This window comes from Perca flavescens, chromosome 14 (assembly GCF_004354835.1).
Source record: "Perca flavescens isolate YP-PL-M2 chromosome 14, PFLA_1.0, whole genome shotgun sequence".
Lineage (NCBI taxonomy): Eukaryota > Metazoa > Chordata > Actinopteri > Perciformes > Percidae > Perca > Perca flavescens.
Window position 1 is genome coordinate 11,007,895 of NC_041344.1, and position 23,434 is coordinate 11,031,328.

The 23,434-nt window shown below is 39.0% G+C and overlaps 2 protein-coding genes across 5 annotated transcripts in view; both read left to right on the forward strand.

Annotated features, from left to right (window-relative positions):
• The first annotated feature begins 2,938 nt into the window (after window positions 1–2,938).
• rbm43 (RNA binding motif protein 43) lies at window positions 2,939–6,824 on the forward strand. Of its 3 annotated transcripts, none has more exons than XM_028596626.1 (4): window positions 2,939–3,012; window positions 3,517–3,613; window positions 4,685–4,776; window positions 4,880–6,824. In XM_028596626.1, the coding sequence occupies exon 4, from the start codon at window positions 4,880–4,882 to the stop codon at window positions 6,092–6,094; it is 1,215 nt and encodes a 404-aa protein (XP_028452427.1). In that variant the 5' UTR covers window positions 2,939–3,012; window positions 3,517–3,613; window positions 4,685–4,776; the 3' UTR covers window positions 6,095–6,824. The 3 variants fall into 3 exon arrangements, with proteins under 3 accessions (XP_028452427.1, XP_028452425.1, XP_028452424.1); XM_028596624.1 differs by having other exon boundaries at window positions 3,517–3,603; XM_028596623.1 differs by having other exon boundaries at window positions 2,964–3,603.
• Window positions 6,825–6,917: 93 nt separating this feature from the next.
• Window positions 6,918–23,434, forward strand: part of myo1g (myosin IG) — a 50,837-nt gene continuing 34,320 nt past the window's right edge. The window contains exons 1-13 of one of the 2 annotated variants that reach the window (XM_028596613.1): window positions 6,918–7,219; window positions 11,332–11,450; window positions 14,935–15,143; window positions 16,085–16,178; window positions 16,406–16,571; window positions 18,170–18,223; window positions 18,401–18,496; window positions 18,719–18,835; window positions 19,612–19,818; window positions 20,053–20,198; window positions 20,629–20,743; window positions 21,236–21,406; window positions 22,044–22,114. In XM_028596613.1, the coding sequence (XP_028452414.1) occupies window positions 11,356–11,450; window positions 14,935–15,143; window positions 16,085–16,178; window positions 16,406–16,571; window positions 18,170–18,223; window positions 18,401–18,496; window positions 18,719–18,835; window positions 19,612–19,818; window positions 20,053–20,198; window positions 20,629–20,743; window positions 21,236–21,406; window positions 22,044–22,114 (1,541 nt within the window). In that variant the 5' untranslated portion in view covers window positions 6,918–7,219; window positions 11,332–11,355. Of the gene's footprint in view, window positions 7,220–11,241; window positions 11,451–14,934; window positions 15,144–16,084; window positions 16,179–16,405; window positions 16,572–18,169; window positions 18,224–18,400; window positions 18,497–18,718; window positions 18,836–19,611; window positions 19,819–20,052; window positions 20,199–20,628; window positions 20,744–21,235; window positions 21,407–22,043; window positions 22,115–23,434 lie in introns of those variants that run through there. The other variant, XM_028596612.1, reaches the window with a different exon arrangement.

A 23,434-nucleotide genomic window follows, 5' to 3' on the forward strand; every position in this document is an offset into this window, starting at 1 on the left:
TTTTTTTTTTTTTTTTTTTTTTTGTTGGTTGTTGGTCACCTCGCGCTTTCTTTGTGTTGGCGTTCTAAACTCTGGTGGATTTCTGAGGACTATGGTTAACTGCTCCTCAGATCTCTGCAGGGTAAATCCAGACAGCTAGCTAGACTATCTGTCCAATCTGAGTTTTCTGTTACACGACTAAAACTACTTTTTGAACGTACACATGTTCCACCAAAACAAGTTCCTTCTCAAGGCTATTTTGCAGCAGCACCGTGTGGAGCTTAGCGCTGCCCATGACGATTGTGATTGGTTTAAAGAAATGCCAATAAACCAGAGCACGTTTTGCTCCCGTCCTGGAATGCTGTGTGAACTAGCCAGACATCAGCGCTGTGGCGGAAGATCTGGCAAAGCGAGACTTAAACGTGCAATATGTAATATTGTGTGTAATACTGGCAGCTAGCGGTTAAAATAGTTACTGCACTACAAATTCAAAATACTGGGGAGTCGTTTCCCCCGCCCCCTCCTGCCCAGACTCGAAGTTCACGGCGGTTGCCAGGCTGAGACCGCAGCATTCACAACAAGGTTGCTAGACGCTTTTCTCACATAGCCAGACATTACTCCACAGCACAGCGGAGTAGCTAACGTTAGATGCTAGTCTCACATAGCCAGACATTACTCCACAGCACAGCGGAGTAGCTAACGTTAGATGCTAGTCTCACATAGCCAGACATTACTCCACAGCACAGCCGAGTAGCTAACGTTAGATGCTAGTCTCACATAGCCAGACATTACTCCACAGCACAGCGGAGTAGCTAATGTTAGATGCTAGTCTCACATAGCCAGACATTACTCCACAGCACAGCGGAGTAGCTAACGTTAGATGCTAGTCTCACATAGCCAGACATTACTCCACAGCACAGCCGAGTAGCTAATGTTAGATGCTAGTCTCACATAGCCAGACATTACTCCACAGCACAGCGGAGTAGCTAATGTTAGATGCTATTCTCACATAGCCAGACATTACTCCACAGTACAGCGGAGTAGCTAACGGTAGATGCTGGCTATATTGACAGTCATAAAAGCCTGTGCTCACGCGGAGCTCTGTAACCAACTGACAGACACACTTTTTTGGCTTAAAATTACAGTATGAACTGCTAAAACACAACAACCTCACTGTCCTCTCCACACGCCAGTCAGGCACACTTCCTCGGCTTAGAATTACAATACGAAACGCTAAAAATACCACTACCTTGCCGACGGAACACACTTCATTGGCTTAGAATTACGGCAACAATCGCTAAACACACTGCAAACTCACAGTCCTCTCTTTCCGATTTACAGCCCCCCTCTCGTGGCTTAAAATAACTCACCGTTGTCGGCTCTAACAGTTAGCAGGGTTAGCATGGCGGCGTTAGCCAGGACCACTCAGGATCTCTTTACTGGCTATGTCTCAATTGATTTTGCGAGTAACCAACTCGTGTACTCTAGCTATATAATTCAATGTGAGTACACAAATGTTGAAATGACAAAAAATGCCCGTCCCTAGTAGCTGTGATAAATTAGCCTGAAGCTAATGCTTACCTGTTCAGGAGAAAATAAGCCAACTCTGCGTCCTTTTGGGCTCTAAGCTGTCTCCATCTTTCAAATAACATCTCCAATATTTACCAGGGGGTTGTTACGTCTCTGGTCACGCAACTGTTTTTATGTCATGTAGAATCTATCTCCGTTGATCCTATTCGTTTGTTTGCTGCTTTCATGGCTGTACTAACGTTACAGCTGTAGGGTGCTGGGTTTACGTTTTTACAGGTATATCTGGCAACCCGGCCTGGCTGTCAAACTGGGCCGTTGATAACAACACACAGATCAAAACATAAACATAAATTCCGTCACGGAATGTAAATTTCAAAAGAAAAATACTGACATTAGTCAAAAAAGATAGTATTTCAGTTTAACATGTTTCCTGAGGCATTGGTGTCATTTTTGGATTTATTACAGTACAAATATTACATATTGGACCTTTAATAGTTACATAACCTTAGGACATATGGTTTTATTCTGAAACAAAATGTGAAATACTGGTCAAGATCCGTGTGAGGGTGCTGTTGCACCACGTGTATACTGTAGCCCAGGGGCGGTTGTTTAAAATAATATGAAAGGTTTAAAAAATAAAAAAAAATAAAAAAAAACTGGGGTGCTTATTCATGTGTGTGAAATATTGACCTACAGCTTGATTTTATTCTGTTTAATACCAGTAAGAATTCAACTGAGATTACTACTTTACTGATATTGATTGATCATGAGAGATTTACAACGGAATGAAATGTGATCCATGGACTGGGGTAGTGCGCTACCACTGGATAACAAATCCCTTAACAACTGCTTACAAATGCTTTCTTGCTTTGATGTAAACCCTTTTGACAAATTGGTTACGTACACAGGTAATGTAATCAAATACAACAGCCCAGCTGTTAATTGTACCTAATACTATATATTTGGTTTTCATTGACACTGTCAGAGAGGTATTCATTTAACTGTTTAATATTGAGGTTGTCGTTTGCAGTAGTGTTGTACTGGACTGGATTATATTGAATTGTTTTTAATATTCTTTCCCCCCCCCCCTTCATGTTTTGTCAATGAGGGCTAACCAAGGGTGGCTTTCATGCGAGTGAGCTATCTTAGTTTGCAAAGCAAAGACAGGTGACAGATAGCTTACATAAACATTAAATTAGGTGATGAAACCTCTTAATATTACATATTTAATTTGACCCCTACAGTGTTTTATTTATGCATGTATTGTGTTTGTATGAAGGGGATGGATACATTGATTGTAATGTATCGATTATAACAATGGCCCAGTTATTATTATTTTGAGTTACATTTAGCTTTCCTTAGCCTACTGGGAAAAAATGTCGAGACGGAATTTTATTTTATTGTAACTGTAAACCTGGAGCGGAAATGACGACATTACTTTCGGTTTCATCCGCGCTGATAAAATCAAGTGAAGTCATGAAGTTAACAGAAATGAGCTTTTAAGTAAGTTACCAATGTCAATTCAGTTTGCATTTTTAGTTTTAGTGTGTACGCCTACGCCTGTAATGGAAATATTATCGAGTGAACTAATAAGTCGACACATAAGTAGACTCGGTAGTATTTCTAAATAGTTTGGGGGATATATATACCAGTCAGAAAACACAGTAGCTTTTCGAAGAACGTGTTTCTTATCTGTGCTACTGTAGGTCTACTTATACCATCGCAGTTACTGGTTTCATGGGCAATAGTCTTAATTTACACAAGTTTAATTTACCTGGAAGGGAATTAGTTTCACTTTCGATTAAACGTCCTGGACTTGAACTTATGTAGCCTTGAAATATGATCATGCCGCCTTGACCTGAAACACACTGGACACCATATGACACGAGTTTACCGACACCCACGTGACCATGGAGAAAAAGGGAAGCATGATTGAGGTTTTTGGGGTGCCAGATGTTTTACCAGCTGACAGGACAGCTGATAAACTGCAGATTTATTTCCTCACAGCCAAACATGGAGGAGGAGAGGTGCTGAAGGTGCTGTACCCCTGCTCTCAGCCGGGGCAGGCTTTCATCTTGTTTGAGGAGCCTGAGGGTAAGTCATGGTGAGCCACAACACACGTATAAAGCATGATTGTAGGTGATGGGAAGCCATTAAAAGAAGAATGTAGAATGTAGATAGAAACGTTTAAGAAAACTTCTTTTTTTTAATGGCTGTTGATCCCACTTTTAATAATTATTAACTAGTCGGTGGCCTTTATCGCCCTCTACTGACCATCATTAGGAGTTGCAATACTGTTAATAGAGGTACGTTATGTTATTATATATAATCTATTAGTTGTTTGGTCTATAAAGTGTCAGCAAAATCCCAATATGACGTGCTCAAATGTCTTGTTTTGTCCACAACTTAAAGATATTCAGTTTACTGTTAGAGGAGTAAAGAAACTAGAAAATATTCACATTTTGAAAGCTGGAATCAGAGAATTTTCATAAAAGATTAAGTAACAATTAAAATAGTTGGCGATTAATTTAATAGCTGACAACTAATCGATTAATCCTTGCAATAAATAATATATATACAATATATATGTATATACTGTATATACACTACCGGTCAAAAGTTTTGGGTCACTTAGAAATTTCCATTCCACTCCATTATAGACAGAATATATATATATATATATATATATATATATATATATATATATATATATATATATATATATATATATACACACACACACACACATAATATATATATATATATATATATATATATATATATATATATATATATATATATATATATATATATATATACTGTGGGTCTAAGTTTATTTCCTAGCTCATTTCAGTAGCTGTCTTCTAGCATCGCAGTTTCACCACACTGATCTATAATTATAAAATGTCTCTGAGACGATTGAAGGCTTCTTCATGTTAATGTCTCTTCTGATCTTCAACTGAAAACACTGTGTAGGAAACCTTAGCCTGCATTCTTCTACTAAGTAAAAATAGGGTGTTTTTCTCTACTGTACAGTTACATCTCACTCTACAACTGAAAGGTGGTTGAAGTCACAAGGCACTTGTTTTGTTATTCCTGTATTTATTATTATTTCAATTTATTTTAACGTCAGTCAATCATTGAATCAAATAAAATGAAATATTTCTTTCCACAGTTGCTGCTCGAGTCTTGCGAAAGGGCTCCCATGTGTTAGAGGTGAATGGTCAAAAATATCATCTAACAGTGAAAGCACCTGAGCATCTTGAGGTAACTGAACATTGCCAACACATTTATAGTTATCCCTCCTGTTAGGTCAGATTAATCATTTACCCCGTCTCTTTGGTGTGTTTTCTTCACCTCTTATTCTCAGATGGATTTACCAGTGGAGGCAACAGTACATTTGAATATTTTCCACAATAAGGCAGAGGTACGAGAAATCCTCAGGTCAAATGGCTTTGCGTTGACAGATCTGAGCAGCGATCAGGTGCGTGTCAAGGGGTCGTTTCTGAAACTTAAGACTGCGAAGGCGTCTTTGGAGCAGCTTCTTCAATCACAAACTAAGACGGGCATCACGCCGGTTCCAAAGGCTTCTTCTGGAGCCATTTCCAAATACTACACCAGCAACAGCTCAGTGACACGTGGTAACAGAAGCCAGTTAGGATCCCGAGAAATGCCTCCGCAGGCTTCTCCATCTTCACCCCCCCCCTCCTCATCCTGGGCATCTGCCTCTCCCAAAAAGCATCCAACCTCTCCAGAGTACAGAGCTTCGTTTTCTCCAAGGCCGGACCAGCGTGGCTCATTCAGAGCTGGAATGGAGTCCTTTGTCGTTGATGCAGATGTGTTTAGGTATGCAGACCGGCTCAGGAAAAAAGACATTGAAGGCATCCTAAACAGCCATAATGTTACAATGGAAAAGCATGAAGTTGGTGATAGCTTCAAGATCACTTTACTGGGGAAGAGTGTGCGAATAGCTGTCGGAAAACTACAGAGCCTCCTGAATGATCTCAACAAATCACTGCGCACACAGGAAGTTCCTCTGAAGGCCATGGATCGTGAAGGCCGGGCTCTTTTAGAAAGAATTCGCAAAGACAGAAACATTTACAATTTAGTGCTCGTATGTCCGATGAATGACAAACTTCACCTGATAGGACCGTCTGGCGAGAGCTACGAGTTAAAGCTGAGGCTGTTGGGGAGGTCGGTTGACCAGTCAGGACGTACAGGCAGGGCACCCTCCAGGAGGAGGAGCAGCTCTCTTCCACCAATCAGACGCAAGAACACAGACAGAGATAGCGGTGCCGTCGCTTATCCATCTCCTGTGGCAGCTGCAGGTTACTCTCCGTCAAAGTACCGGGACGATAAACAGGAAGGTGCTGAGCCCGAGCGGGGAGCTACTGCTAGGTTTGGTCCAAGTGGAGCTTTGAGGGGAAGAAGCCACTCTGAGTCTCGCGGAAAAACACAGGCAGAAAACGTTAATGTGCAAGAGGTGGTAACCAAACCTCCTGAATCACCCAAGAAAGCCTTAATACAATTTAAAAATTTTAATTCAAAAGATTTCAAGAAAAAATTTAAATTTATGAGAAAATGAAAAATGAGCATCGGTTATGTCCATGAAGGATTTTTTTTTTTTTACACTCTTAGTACTTTACCATGCTATATGTGTTATTTGTCTAACTGAATAACAGATTTGAGTATGCATTGACATGGTGTTGCAGCCTGATTGATACTGGATTTATTGGGCCAATGGCATTACCAAAATTTGGGCTCTAAAGTAAAAAGTTTAAAGGAATTACAGTTTACTGCGTTCCTGCCTATAGTTATAAGATATGATTAATACCACTCATATCTGTACAGTAAATATGAAGCTATTGTCAGCAGCTGGTTAGCTTAGAATATATTCTATCTTATTAACCAACAGGCTGAGCTACAATTAGCCGATAATATCAGCTAAATATCCATTGTTGAAGTGTAAAATTAAAATTGAACCGTCAGATTGATGAATGTTGTTATGTGGTTCAATATACTGACTTAGACTGACACTGTATTCTTAATATTCATCATACTCAAACAATAATAACCTCTGCGTAATATTAATATTATTAAACTTTACGTTATTTACAGGTTTGGCTGACATCTCTCGCCCAATTGTGTTTTACTGCTTGCACTGTAAATGTTGGTGATAAACTGACTGGCTAAAATATATTTTTGACCGGTAGTGTAAATGGTAAAAAATGAACAAAGAATAATACGGCAATGTATCAAATAAATAATGGGCATTAAAAAACACTAACATTAACAATAAAGTACAGTAGTATGTTTTTTGAAGGATCTTTGGGTCATAATTAAATGTGAAAATTAGATTTATGTTTGATATATGTGAGTTTGTGCTCCACCATAGTTAAATTGTGCATCTGGGGCAGGTGTCAGTGTGTTTTTCTGTTAATGTTTGTTACTGTAACACCTGAACGCAACATCTAGATGGAGACAGAAACAGACTTGAGAGGAAGCGTGAGCGGGAAGTGAAACTGTCTCTGACAGTCATGCTGAGAGAGGAAGTACTAATGGCTGGAGAGGATCTAACAGGCAAGTGTATTTACAGAAAGAGATGTTTGGCTGGACACTGTTGACTTTATATACTTTTATAGTATAAAACAGACTTTAGATTAAGCATAAAAAAGAACAGGCTGTCGAAGACACAGATGCTCTACATGAGGTAGGTGTTATGTATTAATACAAATATTTCAGTTTGATGGTAAAGTCCCTTTACTCATTTTCCAAGCAATGCTTGTATCAGGTATGATTAAAGAGACCATTTAAACAGGGCTGTAACGGTGACTATAATTATGACTCGGAGGCCTTTCTCTTAACAGTAATAACTAAAACACATCAGTCTGATGAGAAATCTCTCCACCACAGAGCTCACTGCTGTGGGTTTCCCCTGTTAGTGTTTGTCTGTTGCCATGGTATCTCAGTAACTTAACATGCAATCTGTCTGACAATATATTATTTGGACTGGAGGTTTTTATCGTTACATGTTCTTGTAGCCCAAACCAGGAAATGTAAAGATAATGGCCTCTTTGGAGGGTTAATCGACCAATTAAAGGTTAAGTTCACCCAAATCACAAAAAATATTGAGTTTTAGTGTTCAATCTTGACTAAAATTTGTGGATTGATAAATCAATCCTAACTCAAAGGTCCAATTGAGTTAAGATTGTTTTATCAATCTGAGCAAACTCAATCCAATGATGCAGTTAATGCTCTAGAGCATTGGATTGTTGTAATTGATAGATTCAACTTTTTGCCGTATCCGGTCGGCAAAACTCCGAACACATCTTCCTTTTTTAAGAATGATTTCTGTGCTGTTCTTTGTTCTTTTCTCAAAGAAAAGCTTAACTCCAAGTCTTCCAGAAGACCATTGTTCCCAGCAGCAGCAGCCATAAGCCCCGCCCACCGACTCTATACACGATGTGATTGGCCTGACTAGAGTTTGTTTTTTCCAGCTCGCAAGCCAACGGAGAGTGCGTAGACCCCCCCCTGGCTGCAAATTTAATTTGCTGCCACTAGGGTGCGTCTAGATTTCTAGGCTATCAATGCTCACTTTTTTTCTTGGAAATAGTATGACCAGTGCCTTTAAGTAAAGCTCTACTTCCCAGCTTTTCCGGAGCGTTCATTTGTGTCTGGGGCTGTTTGAAAGCCCTGGACAGAGCTGGCATGTGGACCTTGAGTTGCGATTGTTTTGTCCAGCATTGCAAATTTACCAAAAATGTACCTTTAGTTGTATCTTGCTATGCCGGCTGTTTTTTTTGTTTAATTTGCTAAGGTTTTGAGATGTCCGTCTCCAAGATTGGAAATAGAGGCGGCCATTTTGTTTCAAATTTGATTTGTGGTACATGCTGTCAACTGTTCTAATATGGACTATTTATTCAGTGGAAGTTGTTATATTACACGTATGTGAGAAAAAGTTTTTTTTATAATTTGGGTGAACCAAGCCATTACATTTTAAGTAAAAGGGGTGACATAAACAGGTAGTAGTAGTATTGTCTACCTGTAAGTGGCTTCTTATATTTAAACATAGATTTAACTTTTTTCAGGTTTTCATACTGATCATCCTGATCACACATTATTCATGAATCAGACAATAAGGGCATGGACCTTGGTCGTCATGGGGAAAATAATTCCATCTGAGTCATGAGCTGAGTTGTGTCACTCAGCCTGTGTTTGGAAAGATAAACACACTGCTGAGACATGTTGTGTTGAAGAACTGCCAGCAGCTGAAAATGAGGGACAAAAGGTCAAGCTCATCACTTTAGAGCACACGTGTCAAACTCAAGGCCCGCGGGCCAACTCCGGCCCCTCGTAGATTTTGATCCGGCCTGCATATCAATTTAGGTTCACAAAACATTTCAGCCCACCTACTTTGTTTTCTCGCTTTTTCAAAGTTTTTGTCACTTTTTTCGAGCTTTTTTTTCGTTATTCAACGATTTTGGCGCTTTCAGTGATGTTTTGGTGCTTTTTTTCTATGATGGCTACCAAACTTCTTTGCTGATTTTTTTTAGGGCTTTATGTCGACTGTCAACTGTAAGTGAGAAAACTATATGAGACCTGCAATCATAAGGTCAAAGATATTTGACTATTTCAATTAAATAAAAACATGTCAATAAATGCTACATGTCTGGCCCTTGATGTGATTCTCATTTCCAATGTGTTTGTCACCCCTGCTTTAGAGCATCCTGACCTTCACACAATGCTGAGATGTAAACGGATTTCAGTTTTCTTTATTTGAAAGGGAACAGTGAACATTAATCAACATTAAAACAATGTAAATGTTCCTGAGTTAGCTCAAAGTGCTAATATTCATTAGTAGTCCCGGTAGGATTAAAGGTGGAAATCAGGAATCACTTTGTACATTCGATTAAGGTGCAGTTCAAATATTTGTACCGAACACCTCTAATACAGAGAAAAGGTTGGCCTATGGAGCTTAAACTGAGCTTGATGGGGGAAGAATAAAGCTTTAATTACGATTGTGTTTTTCATACCATTGTAGTTTAACAACTGTGAAAGATTAGGCAAATTAGATGAAGATCATTCAAATTAAGAGGACATAAGGTTTAGGCCTGCAGTAGCATGAACAACAACAACAACAACAACAACACAGGAAAGATGGGGGCAGTTGATTTTTGTTATTAAAATTATTTTGATTTCTCTTTCTCCATTTCCCCTGTTTAACTAAAGCTATGAACGCACTTCCAATAAAGGTTGAAGACAGCATGTTGGCCTTTGAGGTGTTTACTGGAAGTAATTGTGAAACTGTGAAAACAGTATTGAAAAACAATCTAATGATACTGATTACAAAGCAGAAAAAGATGATGCCATAAACAATAGTTATGCAGTGTTCAGGATTCAGACTGTAATTACAAGCTGCTGAGTCAGATAACCTGTTTACCTCAGCCTTGGAGTTGTAATTGCGACTCTGGGATATCAGGAATTTCTGACAGCTAAAAAAAACTACAAAAGTGGCAACAAACTTTTGGCGAAATGCTGGCAGTCACATTTAAATAAAATTTAATATTGCCACTAATCATATTGATTCAGCCAATTGTATATGTGAAACGTGTTTAAAATGTGATTAACTAATCTGTAATGTAAATTATGTAACAAATAGCTTAAACAATGTGACTACAAAGCTATCAGTGGTTAGCCCATTTTGGAATAATGTGTTGAACACTTCCAAGTTGGAATAATAGTAGATTTTCATTTTCTTTCAATTCTCCCAGTTAAATAATCACCTAGTATCTTTTTATTGAAGATTTTGAAAATGTGAATTAAAGTTGGCAGGGCATTAAACCAATAATCTGTAGATCTTTACGAATCAAGACTCAATAGTCTGACAGTGGCATAGCCGTCAGTGCTGACAAAAAAACTGTTTAAATTGAATTTCAAATCAAATCGTGGATTTGGAGAATCTTAACAAAGCTAGTAATCACAGGACAACATAATTTAGCGTCTTCTTATTTCCTAGTAATTGTCTCGACTCAGATACATGTCAGGGAATTAACAATTGAACAGTGTTCCTCAGGTGGTCAAAAAAGAGATAAACTACTTTGAAAAGTTCCTAACAAGGATTTTCATTTCAAGAAGATGGTCAAGTTGTGTGAAAAGGGGTGTCTCTGCGTTAGTCAGCATTCCCGGTCACACTCTGAACTTAATCACACACCTACACACTTAGCATTTGTCTTACATGACAGAGTTCTGCTAAACCTTTTGGCTCCAGCATAAAAAACAACAACAAAACAGAGTTTTTCACATTTCATCTTGGCTCTGGTGGGAGTTGGGAACCACTGTTTTTGAGAAAACCCTAGGGGACACGTTGTACTGCTATTGCAAAGTTAAGAAAGGAAATGCCACGATCCTTCCCAGGAGATAAAGGCCATTTTCCACCCCAAAAATTGCCTGGCAGTACACGTCAGATGTGGATTCCTGTTTGTTTGGAGAAAAGATACACTAAATGCACACATAAGAAAGAGTGTAAAGCCTTGAGAGTCACGGTTTGTTTAGAAAGTTCTTGTGGCAGGAAGAGAGAGATGGAGGAGGATGCAGAAGTGGTATGAGCTCTTAAAGATAGCCTCCTTCTATTTATATTTCTGCATGAGGGCATGGGCTGACAGGGTGACGTGCTGTTGCTTGTAGCTCAAATCCTCCAGAGCTTGCCACGCCTACAGCACACACACAGTCTACACTACCGGGCCCCAAAAGTCGACCATACTTCTCCTTCTTCCTTGATCTGCTTTCTGTTCCTCAGCGTCTTGTCCGTCTTTTATTTTTTAGTGTGTTTGGTGAAGTCAGACAGGGATGGCAGAGCTGGAGGGTCTGGAGTTTGGGAAGTCAGACTTTGTGCTGCTGGATGAGGTGACGATGGAGCAGTTTATGGAGAATCTGAAGTTGAGGTAAGGGGCCTGAGACACTGAGATACTAGAGAGGAGGAAGGGAGGGGAAGCAGCTGTGTGTGCAAAGATGATGAAGTGAGATGCAAAGGGTAACGCTTTATACATACCGCAAATGTGAGGGAAAACATGTTTCTTTAAGTTTTTAATATGTGTGTTAAAGTGAGTGTAAAATAAGTAATAAGTAAGATCAAGTTCTCCACTGTTACAGGCTACTTAACTGTCTCAGACATCCAAAAAACTTACAAAATGTGTCACAATAGCTCAAAATCACCAAATTATCATTACCATTACCAAAACATTATCTTTACGACTTCTCTCAAGTAAGGGGCTGAATGGACATACCTAAAGATGAAACATTAAGGGGAAATTAGTCACTTCTACCTTTCCCGCTCAGCCTCGGGGTTCAGATATAAGCTTGTGGTTGATGTGATCATCACCACAGTACATACTGGCTGTCATGTGAAGCAAATAAAGCACATGGGACTTTACCAAAAAGAACAGCTAGTCTCACCAAACCAGTTGAAGTCAAATAAGTAAATGTAACTTTAACAGTGTCCATTCTCACTTCCATCTGTGTCTTTCACAGGGACGTCATGTCCTCAGTTCAAACTGTGAGAAATCACACACTTTTGCCTGGCAGTCATCATCAGCACAGGCAGACAAACACCAAAATGTCAAACAATATCAAATAAGCTCTGGAGAAACAATTCACACTCAGTTGACGTGTGGACAGCAGGTGGCTCTAAATTTACATTTTTCACATAGTTACCTATAGTTACCCTGGCTTGTTGTAAAATACTGTATGTAGCTGGGTTTCATCACACAGCTTGATCAAACTTGTCTGGTGGCAAAGCAGAAGCAGGCACTAAACTTGTTCTGATTATGTGTCTACTTTAATGATTTGCTCGAGTTCAGGTGTTTGCATTTCTATTTTTGTATTCACACTGTTTGTATTTGCATTGTTCTTGACTTGTTAGTAATAGGCTGGTAAGCAGGATAGCTCTTAAAACAGATTTCCATGAAGGTTGTTGGCCTTGGTGGTGAACCTCCACCACCACCATTACACATTTAGTTGCCATAGCTGTGAAACAACCAGAGGTCAAGATTTGATTTTATCTTTATCTTTATTTTATTTCAAACATAAAATAACAATAAAATAAAAAACAATAAGTGCATAGCAACACACAATTAGGAAAAACAATATCTGTGAAGTGTTACAAATAACATGTTCAATCTATCCGAAAAGGAGCGGGATGAAGCCAAAGCTTGTTATTTTTCCCACCCCTCTTTCAACTGTAAATAGTTCCTGTATATATCACATTTTTTGTATAGCAAGATCACAGATATACACAAAAAACATATATCATTTTAAACCAAACATTGATTGGACAAGTGAATATGTTTTTATTAACAAGACATCAGTTGATATGTCCCCTTTAATAGCAAGTTGGGAAAATGGCAATACAGGGTTGTTTTGTTCCTTCTAGCTCTATCAAATGCTGATGAACTCCGCAACCTGTTACTTGATTGGTCAGTTTATTACCAGGAAGGAGGCTAGGGTGACTTCTCTATATATATTTTTGGCAACAAACCCAACTCATGCTCAAAGGAAACCTAAAATGTGCTGCAGCAATATTCCTGCTTTTATGGGGATGATTTTAACCATTTGTGGAAAAAATAAATATACAACCTTCTCAGTCAGGCAGCCATAATTATCAATAGCTGTGTCTCAGTTCAGTGGCCGGATCTTCCAGGACTCTGCCCAGTAAACTTGAACTCCAAGCTTGAACAGCTTTTGCTTTCTAAATGACAAAGTCAAATTCTCCCAGACCAAAACTATAGGTGGTTTTAGGTTCTTCTAGTCAGCTGGCTCAAACAAACAAAAAATCCCAAGTCTATAAATAAGGACAGTGGTCTGGTCTTACTGTAAATAGCCAACTACATGTAAATAACAGTTGAAAATTGGGATGAGTTTACTATTAAAGTTGAGACATTTCCATTGGTGGACAAAGTATTAAGTATTATTTCACTTTAATAGTTTCAAATTTCCAAAAGTAAAATACAGAAGTGATATAAAAGTGATGTTTAAGTACTCATTTTTAAAAATGGCCCCCTAGAGAGTGATATTTCTAAGTCAAGATGTAAACGCCAACTACTTTACATATTGTTCGTTTAGTTTGAGCAACACCATGTGTCTCATTTCATGACTTCATCATGTGTACACTCTTTATCTGCAAAGTAAGTCATTTGATGGAGTAAAAAGTATCATGTTTCCTTTTGAAATGTAGTGCAGTAAATGTATTAAGTTGCACAGAATGACTATATTTAATAATAATAATAATAATAATAATAATAATAATAATGATATATAAAGCAGTTAAAAGTTGTACTTAAAGGAACACGCCAACTTATTGGGACTTTAGCTTATTCACCGTATCCCCCAGAGTTAGATAAGTCCATACATACCCTTCTCATCTCCGTGCGTGTCGTAACTAGTAGGCTAGTTGGAGCACGTTACCTCCAGCATCTGTGCTAAACTAGGCTAGCTGTGGGTGCACCAGACAGAGTTACGACACGCACGGAAATGAGAAGGGTATGTATGGACTAATCTAACTCTGTGAGATACGGTGACTAAGCTAAAGTCCCAATAAGTCGCTGTGTTCCTTTAAGTAAAGTAATTAACTGTAGCCTTCTAAGTTTCTTTCCTCCTGGGCATTTAATAAGTAATTACTTATAGGTTTATGCCTGGCTTTTATTATCTATATTGTTAATCCAGTTCTAGTGACATATTAACAGTGACCTACTGATATTTCCCAACTTTGCTGGCTGACAAGAACCAAATGAATGATCCAGTAAACAGCTAACCAGTACACTAGTTGTGTCCTCCAAATTCAGGAATAAGGATGCCATGTTTCAGCCTTGTCCCAACCTTTGTTCCGTTATGATCAATTGAGTCTACAAATGTGAACCTCAGAGGATCAGCCCCTGAACTGGTGATACAGCTTACATGTCCAATCCCAGACCCCCTAACAAAAAAGTTAAACAGTATTTAATTTTCCTCCATTAACTCTTGTGACACGTCAATTTTACCTCTCGCAGCTCAACAAACCCACATGAGGTTACTCAAGCCTGTGAACGCCCTTTGAACCACCAAGTTTCATTTCCTGCTCTCAGTGTACACACACTTGTGTCACTTCCTGTCAGAAAGTTACATAGGACATAAAGGTCTATGGAACTTATAACTCGAGGGTTTTTTCACGGGTGGTGTGAAAACGTCATAGTGCTAAACGCATCTTTTTCCCCTTAAATGAATGATTGAATTAATAACATACTTGAATACATAAAATCCTACATATATGTACTATGTACACACGTCATATTTATTGTTGATGCATCAATATGTATCTATATAATACTTGTGCATGTGACCTTTGTGAAATACGCCATCAGTATATAGCCTATGGATTTTCTTTTGTTTGGACAGGTTTGAGAAGGGCCGTATCTACACCTACATTGGAGAAGTAGTCGTCTCTGTTAATCCGTACAGACAGATGGACATTTACGGCAAAGATACCGTTGATTCGTACAGGGGCCGGGAGCTGTACGAAAACCCTCCTCACTTGTTCGCAGTGTCCGATGCTGCCTATAAGGCCATGAAGAGACGGGCCAAAGATACCTGCATCGTCATATCAGGTCTGTCTCTTTCCCACTCTTAAGCTTCACCTAATAAGCCACAGGCCTGTGTAAACTCTCTGCTGTTTTAATTAGGCTACACTTCCCACACTATACATTTACAACACACTTGATTCTCTTGTTTGTGGAATGATTCCATGTATCATTATGTTTACTTTGGATATATAGATGGATAAAAGAAAATGGAGAGACAACTTTGCTATTTTTAGATCTATACCTCTGTTGATTATCAGGTTTGGCCTGTGTGTGGCGCCAGATGAAAAGCTTTGTTGTCATCTAAAGACTTGGCTCAGCAACCATCTGTCTAGGGCTGCATCCAAAGTTTATTTTTGAAATGATCAATAAACAATCAACGATCAATTTTCTTGATTAGTTGATTATTGTTTGGTCTATAAAATATCAGAACATTGTGAGAAATACCTTGTGCCCAAGGTAAAAATAAAAGATATTAAGTGCACCATTATAGACAAAAAAATTATCAAATACTCACATTTTAGAAACTACAATTTTTGGCAATTTTGCCAAAAATTCGTAGTACTTAAACCTCCATTAACCCCCTGTCTGAGGATCTGAGGCTTGCAGAATGAGTACATCTTTGACCCTTAATATAGATCTTTTAAAAGAAAGAACCTGCACAGGTTCCCCATCTCACTGATATCACTGATGCTCGGTAGGTGGGTACCAATGATGTTCTGGGCGGTTTTAATCACTCGCTGCAGAGCTCTCCGGTCCTGGGCCGTGCACATCCCATGCAAGTTTGTAATGTTTTAGTCAGGATACTTTCTATTGCTCCTCTGTAAAATTTGGCAGGGGATGCTTTCTTAAGAAACACACACAGCAGTTTCTAAGTAAACAGTCATTGCGTAAATAAATATTACATTATGCAGCTATACTGATCTGTTCATCAGTGTTGTGAAACCTGTGTGTGTTTTGTATTTCAGGTGAAAGTGGGGCGGGAAAAACAGAAGCTAGTAAATACATCATGCAGTACATTGCGGCCATCACAAACCCAGGCCAGAGGGCCGAGGTTGAGAGGTGAGTGTTGCTTTAGAACTATAAACTTATTAAGGCAGTATTCTAAACCAAAATGTAGATTCAGATGACTTTTATCCTCAATCCAACACAAATAAATAATTGGATCTTGAGAATACAATGTTACCATAAATCATCTTAATTTCTTCTTGTCCTCCGACTCCATTTTCACCTCCCTGATGGCTCGTTCACACGTTTCCGTCAACGGTTACCACGATGTGATCAATCAGTGTGAAGAATGTCCTGCTCAAATCCAACTGTGTGCTGGAGGCCTTTGGGAACGCCAAGACAAATCGCAACGACAACTCTAGCCGCTTCGGCAAGTACATGGACATCAACTTCAACTTCAATGGGGAACCTACCGGAGGACACATCAACAACTACCTGCTGGAGAAGGTGAGGGTGTGGGTGGGCAGGATGATGGAGGAGCTTTGAATGCAGACAGGGGGCCTTCACGGGTCCAAGAAACACAAAAACAAACTAGTTGTATGCTTTTTTCGGGGACATAAAGAGCCCACCTCTAAAGGAAAGTACAGAAAAGTTCTGCTCATTTAGTTTTTAAATTATGTCTTCTCTCCTGAACATGAATGTTACATGAGGTGAAGACAAAGAGGTGTGAGGGAACATCCATGAATAGATGGATCTGTGAAGCCGATGTGCTGCTGCGTGTTAATGACTGGCTCACCTGGGGCTACTTGATGCTGCTGTATTTATCCGCTCTGTTAAAGAACCGTCTGGCACTCAGAGCTGGTGTGAATGATGGTGCCATGATTCATTTTCAGAGGGCAGGAATAACCACACTGTTACTAAACTGTCCTGCTTCTGCATCAGCAGTCAACATGGTGCTGCTGTGGTGGTCGCTGGTAATCCGTTTGGTTTTGAGTGTTTATCTTGAAGAAAAAACCCAAACTATTATTAAACACCGTTGGAAAATTAGCTGGTTGTGATTTTGTCGCTTGGTTGTGGATTTGTCTTACTGGGTGATCCATTCTTGAGTGCATGATGTGACTTCTAGACATTTTCAGTGTAGCTATAGTGGAGATTATTCAGCTGTCTAAAACACCAGCACTACATCTAAGGTTTTTGTGTCAATCTCTCAAAATCTAAGAGCAAAGACCTTCTTTTTTTTTTTTTCAAGATTCTTTTTGGGGCATTTTAGGCCTTTATTTTTATAGGACAGCTGAAGACATGAAAGGGGAGAGAGAGGGAATGACATGCAGCAAAGAGCCACGGGTTGGAGTCGAACCCACGGCTGCTGTGTGAAGGAGTAAACCTTTATATATGGACGTGCGCTCTACCAGGTGAGCTCCCAGGCTCCCAAAGACTTTCTCTTTAGATGTACGTTTTGTCACCAAAAGTACAGCAAACAACCATCCAGGGAAAAATCTATCTTTGACATTTGGCCACGTGGCATGTTGCACTGTGAGTTGAGAGTTTTACTTTCACTTTTTCTTTTTGACTAGAAACCTTGTTTTGACCCATTTAGAGCTCTGTTATTTGTCTTTTGTTACCTCGAAAACTCACACATTTGATTGCTGACCTCATTTTCAGGTTCATAATTGTATTTAGAGGTTGTACCAGAATAGTTTTACATAGTTACATTTTCAAAAAACACCATAATTTTGTTGTATTACACATTGCTGCAGATCCTCTTTTCACCCTGTGTGTTGAGCTCTCTCTTTTAGCTACAGAGTGAGGCATCGCACTTCTGTTCCATCTTTGTTGGGAGTTGCACATGCACAGTACCTAGGGCAGCACTACTAGCCAGTCAGAAGCAGAGTATGAGATCGTGCCACGCTAGCAGCTAGGTGAGCATTAAAACGTTTGTTACAAAGTGACGCACGTTCGTCACAGAAGTAAAGGCTGGACTACAATAGAGCTGTTTGGAGCAGTTTGTGAACAGTGTTAATCATCATAGAATAATTGTATAACAGGGTAAGAGTCTCTGAGGATGGATGTTTGGTTTGCTACCATAATCTGTTCTCCTGTTCAAGTCCAGGGTGGTCCAGCAGCAAGACGGGGAGAGGAACTTCCACTCATTCTACCAGGTAAAGTCTTATCTATGCTGCTGCTGAACATACACTAGTGAAGCTCAAGTGTTACTCCCTGAACTCACATTGAGACTTAAAAAGAAAAAAATCGAATCAAAAATATTGTGGATTACTGCTCCTTTATTGAATTTATTAAATTGGATCTGAACGTTTATGTTTGATGTGTATTAACAGTTACTCCGTGGAGGCACAGATGAGATGCTGGAGTCATTTCATCTGCAGAATGATCCTGCTGTTTATATTTATACCAGAGAGGGAGCTGCAACTGTTGTGAGTTCGTCACCTTTACATTTCAATTTACACTTTAATAGAATGAGTTATTTGAAAAACAGCTGTCCATATATTTTGAAACAAACTACACAGCACACACATTTTAAATAAATGATTATAACTCTCTGAGGCACCAAATTCCAAAATCCAGGATGTCCCCCATGAACTTCAGCTCATGTTCTTTTGACTGAAAATAATAATCCAAATTCCTTTTTTCTTAAGACCTCCAACAACGATCGCTCAAGCCACAAAGCAGTGATGAGTGCCCTGGGAGTGATTGGCTTCACAACAGAGGAGATTAACTCTATTTATCAGATCCTGGCCTCCATTCTTCTGTTGGTAAGATATTGCAGGGATTGTTAAAAATAGGAAAAGTAAAATTTATATTCTAAGATTAAAATTAAAAAGTATTTTCTTCACCACGGGTGCAACATTAACTTTTTCATCCACCAGCCAAATGTCTAGTGAATGTTCAAATTTTACCAGCCACTTTACCATTGTTTTTTTTGGCTGGTAATTGAAGCAAATCTACCAGCCACTTGCATATTTTACCAGCATTTGGTTGGTAAATTATGCTAATTTTGAACCCACCTGTTGCGAGCCATTACACCTCTTTGTTTTGTTTATATACCATGTTGGTTATACTAATTAATCTGTAGTTTTATGTTTGAGCACTGGGTGGAGCATTGCCTTTGGGAATGTATATAGGTAATCAACTACAGGTACACAGGTGTGTGGAAAAAGGGGAAAGCATACAGCTTTTCACCGTGTCAGTGCGTGCCATTGTTTGATTTGTTTGACAAGGAAAATGAATGGAACTAAACCAGAAATGAAATGAAACGGACTGTATTGCTTGTGCGACGGTGAGCAGGCCGTCAGGAAAATAAATGGGTCACAGCACCGAAATGCAGACAGATTGTGGACATTGGTTATTGACACGCAGAGCATGCGTCCGAGCAAGTTCTCCCCTGGTCCCACCTCATGGCCTAATGTAGGAGTTGGTAAAAGACTCTACACCACCTGTTAGATTTTGTGACCATGTAGACTAAACTGTGAGTCACGAGATCCCCAACTGATAAGATTATGGCTCTATAATGAACCGTAATGTTTTTCAGGGAAACGTGCAATTTGAGACTGATGGTGAGAGCGTTCAGATCCTGGGACTCGAAGCTATTGACCACATCGCTGAGCTGACAGCCACAGAGCCGGAAAGTGTCATCAAGAGCCTGCTGTTCCGCACTGTGGCCACCGGGGGCGGCGAGGTCATCGAGAAGGGACACACGGAGCAGGACGCCTGCTTTGGGCGAGATGCTTTCGCCAAGGTGCTGTTCCTTCACTTGTTTATTTAGTCAAACAGTCCAATTTAATTTAATAAAATAATTTATCAGGATAAGATTTATGCTTTATACAGGTTAATTGTTTACAGCTTCTCCAGGATAAGACAATTATGTTAACATCATCACTGTGGCATGCTTTCCTTTTATCTAATTTTCACAGTTGTCACATTATTTTAATCTCCGGCTCTAAACACACACTCTCTTATTTCCCCGCTCAAGGCTCTTTATGAGAGACTTTTCGGCTGGATTGTAAACCGCATCAACAGCGTCATTGAAGTTAAAGACTACAACCCAGTGCTTCATGGGAAAAACACAGTCATCGGCGTGCTGGATATCTACGGCTTTGAAATCTTTGAAAACAACAGGTTGGTTGTGTTGTGAATAGGGCTGGGCGATATAGACAAAATCAAATATCACGATATTTTTGATCAAATACCTTGATATCGATACTGCAATGATATTGTAGTGTTGACTATTGGTGCTTTCACAAAATATTTACACAATGAGCTTTTTGATAAATAATCATCAGTAATGTGGATATAATGACTACGTGGTAAAGAGAAATAATAGAACAGTTACAGTAAGTTCAGAAAAGTACATTTACTGTAATGCAGCCTTTAAAACCACTTATGCCATATTACGATATGACAATATCCTAAATCTAAGACAATATCTAGTCTCATATCACGATATCTATATATTGCCCAGCTCTAGTTATGAAATGTATTTTCTTAAGTGGAAATTTGTCATTGTTGATGCTGTTGCTAAAGTCTTTGTTCCTCTATTGTTGGCCAGTTTTGAACAGTTCTGCATCAACTACTGCAACGAGAAGCTGCAGCAGCTCTTCATCGAGCTGATCCTCAGACAGGAACAAGGTGAATACCAGAGAGAGGGCATCACCTGGCAACATGTAAGAAACACACTGAAACAACAACAAATGCAAGCAAGCGGTGCCATGTCACACACAAACACACACACATTAGCAGATCAATTAATACTCTGCTAGTTGTTCTCAATATATGGACACTTAAGACAATTGCCAGGACTAAAATGTTGTATATTTCTACCAAAAATTATTTTCTATGATCCTCACCGTTAACTTTGCTAGCATTGTGTAGCTTTGTTTTTTTGCACCTTACTGATAATCTTTATTGTTTATCATTTCAATCTGGATAAATAAAGTTTTATCTTAAAATGAGTTTGCTAATGTGAAAAAGTTGCCTATAAAAAGTTATTTGTGGCGATACATTTGGTGCATATGTGACACACAAAAGCAAGTTTGTGAGTGCAAAAGCATGCACTTGAAAAAAACACACACACAGTACATGATGCACTAGCGATTTATAAACATCACTTCATTTCCCTCTTACTTAACAATCTTAATCTTACTGTTCGTACACAGATTGATTACTTCAACAACCAGATCATTGTGGACCTTGTGGAGCAGCTCCACAAAGGCATCATCTCCATTTTGGACGAAGCTTGCCTCACTGTTGGTAAAGTCACCGACACGGTCTGCCTGGAGAGCATGGACACCAAACTGGCCCAGCACCCCCACTACACATCCCGCAAGGTGAATACAGATCAGAAACATCATCTGTCAGGATTCATCTCAACTTCTCATATGGATATTCACAAGACCTTTCTCAGGCTGCGAGCTGCTGCTAAACTTGAAACTGAAATGATGTTTAAAAAGGGATCTCGGAAAACGTGGTTATAATTTCACTTAGTTAGAGGGAAGTGGTGATACGTTGTTGACATATCCTCCTCAACTCTAAAAAACAAAAAATGAGGAAATCTTATTTTACGCCCAAACTGGAGTTGCTTAGAAGATACAGTAGAAATGTCAAAGTGAAACATTGAATTGCTTTTGCACAATTTTAGTATTTTTTCTCAAAAAAGGGGTGTGTTATATTTGATTTTTGACTTAACAAGCAAGAACAAAGAGTCTTTAAAAAACTTTAAAATGTGCTATAACACAGGTGCAGTTTTGTGTTGCAGTCAGTAGGAAGCAGAGTTTCTCCAATGTTTTGTCTTCAGAGACATCATAACATGCTTCTCAAACAGCAGGGGCTCTAAAATGCTGCCATTATTTTATATATGTTACATATGTACATATGTTACACTGTACTGTTAATGTTTGTATTATATTGAATGTAATCTTTTATACTGATGGTTCTGCACTCACACGGTCTCCTCCTCTTTTCCAGCTCAGCCCCACAGACAAAACCATGGACTTTCAGAAACACTTCCGTATTCGCCACTATGCCGGAGACGTCACGTGAGTCACTCATACGTTTTCACACTTTGTCACAGTCGTCTGCTTCGGCCCAGGGGGGCGATCTGAAAAATTGACAGGGTGTTGTTTGGAAGTGTAAGCCAAATAATCCTATTAAGAGATGTCAGTTTATGATATCGGCAGCAGTGAATTAATTCATAGAGGCGTTCCAGTGGTGTTGTTAGTGTTGTGCTTAAAGTGACAGCTTTACTGATCAGGAGTTATTATAAATTGTGGTTAATAATCACCTCTAACTAAGTAACATATAATGTATGACAACTCGGTGCTAAAAAACTATTCATTTGTGTCTTGACTATCTTATGATCTCACATCTCAAAGTGTATTCCTATAGGTTGAATCCCATAATATCCCATACAGTATTTAGTACTAAATTGACATTCACGACAAAAGATCAATCATACACTAAAATTTAACCACAATATTGACCAAATGTGTGTTGCTGTTTACGTTGTTCTATACAAACCTATTCCAATAAGTGTAGGACGTCATCCACATGCATACATTTGCATTGTAAGCTACATATATACTGTACAATCCATTCATCTGAAACTACATGAAGAAAACTGCTCATGCGTATTCATAAAGTGCACTCACTAACCTGCACTGCCAGGCATACAGACACAACCATAGACATGTACAACACACGTGGCATTGCAGAGGCAGGGAGAGGAGATGCTCCCATCTGTGTTGACTGCAGAGAATCAGTGGTCACAAATGTTCCGAATGTGCCGTATGGCAGCTTTGATTTGTAACATTTTATGACTCATTTGATTTAAAGCTTTAGTGCGTAACTTTTTTATAATAATCAATGTCCGTTACATTCAAGCCATTGCCAAATGAGTTGCTACAAAGCTAATTAAGACTATCAGCTTCACAAAACACTCTCTGTATTTCTCGGCATGGCTGTGTTTAGAAATTGGTGGCGTCTGGCAACTTTCGCACGCAGAAACTCGAGTGAAGATAATGACCTCTTCTGAAGAGTCCATCATGTTTTTTTAATCCTCCGTGTCCTCCTTGGCTACGTACGACAGAATTGTTGTCATTTCTTAGAATTCATGAAAGTTTTGAAAGACATGGAATAAAGTAAAGATTAAAATTGGCATGTCATTATAGAAAAGATCTTATCTGAGATAGAAAATGTACGTTCAAATGAAAGATAAGTAGCTGATCTTCCAAACAACAGCAGAAACATGTGTTTTTGTCACCTGTTAAGGCTTCAAATTTGTAGCTTAAACCACCCCTCCCCTTTTAGTCTTAATTTATAAAGATCCTTTTGGTAAACATTTTGCCTTGGTGAGATAA

Excerpts from the sequence above, each read along its gene's own strand:
- rbm43 (XM_028596623.1), top strand. The coding sequence starts at position 3,420 with ATGGAGAAAAAGGGAAGCATGATTGAGGTTTTTGGGGTGCCAGATGTT. Across the intron at positions 3,604-4,684 it reads CTTGTTTGAGGAGCCTGAGG|TTGCTGCTCGAGTCTTGCGA; the intron begins GTAAGTCATGGT and ends TTCTTTCCACAG. Across the intron at positions 4,777-4,879 it reads AAGCACCTGAGCATCTTGAG|ATGGATTTACCAGTGGAGGC; the intron begins GTAACTGAACAT and ends TCTTATTCTCAG.